Source organism: Lipophrys pholis (assembly GCF_963383615.2).
Source record: "Lipophrys pholis genome assembly, chromosome: 1".
Lineage (NCBI taxonomy): Eukaryota > Metazoa > Chordata > Actinopteri > Blenniiformes > Blenniidae > Lipophrys > Lipophrys pholis.
The window spans coordinates 12,000,432-12,007,235 of record NC_137635.1 but is presented as its reverse complement, the minus strand read 5'-3'; the positions used below and the strand labels follow the sequence as shown (position 1 = coordinate 12,007,235).

Below are 6,804 nucleotides of genomic sequence, written 5' to 3'. Positions count from 1 at the left end.
TTGTCTTAAAATAGTTGAAGGTTCACACTGGAGGACAAGTGAGCAGATCAGCCCTGAACAGGATGTGCATTAGTTGTAGCTTTTCTCCTGTAACTTTACTATGAACTCCGTTTGCATGCAAACACCTCTGATTGGGACAAAAGTGAAAAAAAAAAACACCCTGCTAAAACTACTTTTCATTATTAACTCTTTGCAGGGCACGAGGGAAGATAATAACCCGGGATGTTATTCAAAGGTAGATATAAGATTGTTAAGATATATGGAAGAACCAGCATATATTATTTATACACGATAAAATTCATTCCACAAGTGTATTTCAACACGTCTTTTCTCTCATTAACTTATTATGGTTTACAAGAGGTGACCTGGTTAAAAATGTCCTTAAAGGATTTCAGTTTATATATTCAAGCAACAACAAAAAAAAAACCCTCCTTGCAGATATGAATCCAACGATAACTAAGTTGTATTTGTTTTGAGTATTTTGTTCAAACACATGTACAGTGTTCACCCACTACTTTGCTCTAGTTTTAAAATCCTAAATTGATGCTGAACAGACTCACAATTTGAATCCATACTCAAACACTTTGATAAACGGATGCGTGGGTATAGTGGTTTGCACTTTTGTATCCCAGCAAGACTTCCCCCTGGTCGATTCCCGGCTCGGGGGGGCTTTCTGTGTGGAGTTTGCATGTTCTCCCTCTATAACTCTGGATACTCTTGATTTCATCTGACAGCCCAAAAACACGTGTTGAGGCTAATTAGGGATTCTGCAATTACCCGATAGTGTGAGTGTGAATGTGTGTCTCTTTGGGTTTGTACTTTGAAACCTGATTTCCACAATTTAATGTGTTTAAAAGCACCTGCTAGTTCGAGTATCATTTCAGAGTAACAGTACTCGAGTACAATTTCAGTACTTTGATTTTTGTCACATCAGCCGAGCGAGTAAAACGGGACTCGAATTCCCAGACTCGGGGCCCAGCAGTCAGTCCGGATGTTATTGGGTGAGAGAGGTAAAAATAACCGTGACAGCCCCTCTCCACTTGGCCGTGTCAATCACAGGCCCAAGCAAGATGGCAGGCTGCGGGAGCTGGCTCTTCTTCTTCACAGGCAAGTTTGCTCCTGAAATTAATCCGATTCAGTCGATAGAGCAGCAGTCGATGGACGACTCGCTGATTTAAGGACCGTATGACTGAGGTTCAACGTTTCCTGTTGGTTTCACCTTTAAAAGGCTGTTAGATTAAAGCAACAGGTTGTGTGTTGACGGATTTCTTTTGTCAGATTTAAGACTGTCTGCTGGTTTTTTTCTTTCACTTCTTTTGTTGTCTTTTTCTTGTGTCCGCCTGCAGTTTGTGCCGCCAGTTTGTTTGGGGCCAATGCAGAGATCAAGTTCACCATTCCCGTGGGAAGATTGTTCACATATGAGCTGATGAGAGAGACTTTCCAGAATGACTTTGAACCTTTGTCAAAACTTTACGGTGAGTTGGACGCTCCTCCGGGAACGGAAATAAGATATTCTTATTGTGTCGATGTTTTGTTGGTGAGTTTTGACTCTCTTCCAGCCGGGCGCCTGTACGATGACCCCATGATTTTTAAGTGCAACCAGCAGAGCTTCCCCGACCTCCCGGAGTGGCTGCGATTCACCCAAAGGCATCCCTTCGACAATGGCTTCCTGTACGGCACACCAACATCTCCTGGAAAAAGCATCATCGAGGTGTTTGCTTTAAACGCACTGTTGTGTAAATTTCTCTGCCTCTGCATGACGAGCCACGCTTGCAGAGGATGCATTGCAACCACCGCACAGACAAATTTGAGAATGGGTGGCTCATGTCAGGATGAGTTGTTAAATGAATAGAAAAGCTCCACAACTGCTATTTCGATTCCACATAAGAAATTCAGGCGGAATGAAGAAGCATGCACTTTCTGAAGTGTCACTTTAGACTCAGTGAGTCTAGGTGTGTATACATGATCAATTCTGTCTATTATTAATTTGCACAAATTAGCTGTTTTATTAATACGTCAAGACAGAAATTAAAAGAAATTTCAAAGTCTTATTCACAAACACATCAATATTATGTATCAACACAATTAAATTCAACTGTATCTTTAAGAAATTGTATCTGAACAGTATAGTGTGAAACACTTGTTTTTAAAGACACACCAGCCCAGCTAATTTCTGATGTAAAAACCTCCAAGACAATTGAAATTTTTTTTTTATAAAAACATGAATGAAAGGAAATGCTATTATGATGCTAGTCATGATGTCACTAAAGTAAAAGGCTACGACCGTGTATATTAAATGAATGAATACCCTCTTAAATGCAGGAACCACAGCACACCTCAACACGTTTCTTAACTTGATGTCATTAGATGTGCACGATTCTTTTTCTGCACAGATCTTTGCCATCAACAAACGAAGCTATGAGACTGCCAGACACATCCTGGTGATCAAAATCACTGCAGGTACGTTGAAAGAGCCCATTGGAATAACACGCGAGGAGACCTCACAGATACCAAGCTGAATCCTGCCTTTCCAGAGAAGATGCTGCCATATCAGGCCGAGTTCTTCGTCAAGCTCCGGGAGATTGAGAAGGTGCTGCCCTCTGCTGTCCAGGATGAGATCAAGCAGGATCTGCAGAAGCTGTGGGACACTGAAGCCCTGGAGGTTGTGAATATGTCCAACGCTTTGGATCGCGGCGGCAGAGTCCCTCTTCCTCTGGCGGGACACTTTGAAGGGTAAACAGACGAGCGTGTCAGTGTGTGTGTGTGTGTGTGTGTGTGTGTGTGTGTGTGTGTGTGTGTGTGTGTGTGTGTGTGTGTGTGTGTCTGTTTGTGTGTGTGTGTGTGTGTGTGTGTGTCTTACTTCATGGAAGCAGCAGCTGGGAAGTAAGTGTGTGGACCTGTGTCAGTGTGTATGTGAAGGTGGGCTCCGAGGTGTACTTCTCCGACTGTCTGCTGAGGGTGTTGACTCCAGAGCACCAGCGGCAGTGCGCAGCCGGGTCAAAGGTCAAGATCCCCGGCGGATGTAACTTCTGCAGCATTCCCAGCAACTGCATCACCTGGTGCAGCTCGGAGCTGGTGAGGCTGCAAAACACAACAAAATCCCCTGTGGCCTTAACGTAGATAAACTGAAGGCATTAGTGTCTTATGGTTGGAAAAAACTAGATATTTCACCGGATCGTGGATTTTGTTTTTAAATCAGATCGATGACTTGTAAAGAGAGAGTGAGTCAGAACCTTTCTGGAGTCACCGGCAGACAGCATGCTTTTGCGTGGACCTGACACTCTAGAAACAGAAGAAACACTTTCTCTAAAAACAGAATACACGTTCTCAAAAAACTGTGGGGGGGGGGGGGGGGAACCCTCTAGAAACACTATGTATCTCTTGGAAACAGAAGAAACACTCTCACACTCAGAAACTCACTCTCTAGAAGAAGAAAAAATAGCACTTTTCGTTTGAAACCGAATAATAACGCTCTGGAAACGCTCTCACGCTCTGGAAACAGAGGAAACACTGTCACTTTCTAGAAACACAAATTCTCTAGAAACAGAAAACAAACTCTCACTCTCGAAGCACATTCTCTCTCTCTAACGGAGCAACAAAACAGGAAAAAAAACATTTTCACACTCTGGAAACAGGAGAAACAATCTGGGAAAAAAGAGTCTCTCTCTCTCTCTCTCTCTCTCTCTCTCTCTCTCTCTCTCGTTCCTGCAGGTGGACCTCACACAGCAGGAGGCGGCGCCGCCCGCTCCCACGGCGGGTTCTGGGATTTTAGAGGCGGGCGGAGACTTCGAGCCTCCAGAGTCTCCCCCCGGCAGAGACTACTTCCCGGACTACATGGTGACGGTGATCGTGCCGCTCATCCTGGCCATCATCCTGTGCGTGCTGCTGGCCTACATCATGTTCGGCCGACGGGAGGGAGTGTGAGTATATCAGCCGCAAGCAGGAGAGAAGCCGTGGGGACCGCGGCGTTGCATCACGTCCATCCAGGCTAAGAAGCAAATCTGAGTTGAATTTTGCTTCTTTCTTTCCTTTTTTTTTTTTCACAGTGCGAAAAGGAACGCAAGAACGAACCAGTAAGTACACAGAGCTGTTTTTTTATGTTTTCTGAGTTATCCTGTTACATTATAAATAAAAGAGTCGTCATTTAGATACTGCTTCAAAACCTCTGTCTCTAATATTTGATGTCTTTTTGGAGTCTGTCGTTTGATAAAGAAACATGGAAAACTAAAGTTCTCACACTTTGACTGATTATTGAGTTAGAGAAATAATCAAATACCACAAATTCTCTCACTTTCAACTAAAAAAAATCATTTCAATTTCACATGTCAGGAAAAAGACATTACTGATTGGTTCATTGTTGGATTTGTCTTTTTTGCCTTGGACTGCAGATTGAGTTATTGTATTTAATTTTTTACTCAAATTTTTCATTTAGAAATAGCTGACACATTAGAAGTAGCTGACATATATTTGTAACCCATCATTTATATACTTTAATAATAATAATAATAATAATTTGAAAAAATATTTGAGCTCCTGAACATCTTCAATTTCCCCTCTTAGTGTTGCCTATTCTATTCTATTCTATTTAAAATGATATACTTCAAACTAAGTTTGAACATGTCAGCAGAACTGGCAAATTGCAAACTATCTCCAGGTATATATTATTTTTCAGGTGTCTGTACTTTACTTTCTCCGTCTTGCATCGTCAGTATCTCCGATACTGGATCTAAAATTGGAAATACGTGCCGGTTCGCTTTGCGTTACTTAACTGGACTCTGTCATTTAACTGGACTTCCAGGATTCAGCTGTACCACCATCACACCATCCACGGGAACACGGACGAGCTGCGGGGTATGGCTGGAAACCGCGGCGCCCCCCCGCCGCTGTCCACGCTGCCCATGTTCAACAGCCGGTCCGGAGAGAGGGCGTCCCCGCTGCTGTCCGACAGCCCCAGCATCCCCCTCATCCTGGCCCAGCAGTAAGCTGACTCGTTTTAGTGAATTCGTTTAGTATATTATTATTATTATTATTAGTAGTAGTAGTAGTAGCAGCTGAAAGATTATAGTTGGCTAGTTCACATGACGATCTGAATAACTTCCCACGCTGGTATAGACGAACTCCTGTCCGGTCCTGATTCATCTCATCAGCATGTGACTAAAATTTATAATCTCTTTGTTTTTGATAGTGACCCGTACAGCGACACACTGCCCAGGTAAACATGCCCCGCCCCCCCGCCCCAAGAGGACCCCCGCCTACCACACTGCATTTAATCCTGGTCAGGATCATGAAGCTGGTGTTTGTGCTTACAGGAAGTGAGCGCAGCGATGGATTCAATGAGTGAAATTCAGTTTATATTTGCAGTGGGATAATATGTATTGGTTCTTTCCTGTTTAGGTTTCTTTTATTTCAAGTAATAGTGGGCTATGTCTCAAAATCTTCTTTCTGTTTTCTGTTGTCTTCACCTCAAATAAAAGAAAAAAGTCTGATCATAGAATTCGTTGTGTTTTGCGAAGCGAGTCTCACATTAACTCTTCGATGTGTCCAAATATTTGAGAATCAGCTTTGTTGATTCTCTGTTTCTTCTGTTTATTGATTAGATTATTTTAAAACTATCCAGTTCTATTCTTACACTGAATAAGTACTACCAAATAAATCTACTTAATCAGAGTAAGGATGCACAAATACTTTTTTTTCTTGTTATCGCTTTACAGCAAAGCACAACATTTTCATCTAAAAAGACTTTCCAGACTGCTGCAGGTCTACTAATGTGACTCCGCATAAGTCGTTACGATAGTTTCAGCGTCATAATTATGAAAAAAGTCTTCTCTTTTGTTTTATTTAGCTGTAAAATGTGTGTATTTGTTCACACAACCGAGACAGATGGAAGAATGTTGTTATTCAAGATGTCCACAAGGGGGCGGTGCTGAACAGTTTAGATTTTCTTTTCTACGTCAATGTAATGCGTGCAGTATGATGTGAATTTTTTTTTTGACATTTTACAGCGTTATGAATCTGATTTGTGAAGTAATTCTGCAAATTTCAACAAAATGTTCATATTTAAAGCCAGGCTGGAGCTGTAAATTTTGGCCTTGTTTTCACTGCCGCTTAACAGAAAACGTTCAGTGCAACAGTTGTGGAACAGTTGATTTCTAAATGCATGCTTTAAAAAAAAAAAAAGTGTTTAATATGTCCGATTGTGGAAAAACCTAGCTCTCTTAAAAATTAATGATGATTTATAAAATAATGTATTTTTCTGAGTAATAAAAGTTTCACAACAGTTGCCAAACAGGGACAGTGAAAACTCTGCCACTGAGTAGACCACTTCACATGCTTTATTTCAGCACCCAAAATAATTAAAAACATCTTGATTTATTATACATGTACAAAATAAGTACAGAATCTCTCTTTTAAACCATGAAAGTGGGTCTGCTTCAAATTCTTTTTTAAGAAACCCTTCGCGAAAAGACATCAACAAATAACATAAACAACAGAGTGGGAGATGTGTGCTGTTCTTTTTTTCTTTTAGTGAAGAAGAGTTTGTTTAGTTTGGTTTGGGGTTGTTTTTTTTTTCCACAGGGGCAAACAGACAGAAGGATGAACTGAACAAACAGGCAGGGAATCGATATTGAACCAGAGTCACTTGCTTTTATCTACAAAGACATGATTGCATGCATAACATCTGCAGTGATCACCTCCGTCATCAAACCAACACTTAAAGAAAAGAAAACAATTGCGCTGCATAGACAACAAGACATCGAGTCAATTGAGTAGCACCAAAGGTTCCGCGGGCATTAGTGGCAGAAA

At 41.5% G+C, this 6,804-nt stretch overlaps 1 protein-coding gene across 1 annotated transcript; it reads left to right on the top strand.

Moving 5' to 3' along the window:
* The first annotated feature begins 1,053 nt into the window (after window positions 1-1,053).
* Window positions 1,054-5,490, top strand: sgca (sarcoglycan, alpha). Its single transcript, XM_080471656.1, has 11 exons — window positions 1,054-1,107; window positions 1,347-1,475; window positions 1,560-1,711; window positions 2,394-2,460; window positions 2,535-2,733; window positions 2,907-3,075; window positions 3,712-3,920; window positions 4,047-4,073; window positions 4,799-4,978; window positions 5,186-5,212; window positions 5,310-5,490. Exons 1-11 carry the CDS (start codon window positions 1,071-1,073, stop codon window positions 5,314-5,316), a joined length of 1,203 nt encoding a protein of 400 aa, XP_080327782.1. The 5' UTR covers window positions 1,054-1,070; the 3' UTR covers window positions 5,317-5,490.
* The last annotated feature ends 1,314 nt before the right edge of the window (window positions 5,491-6,804 follow it).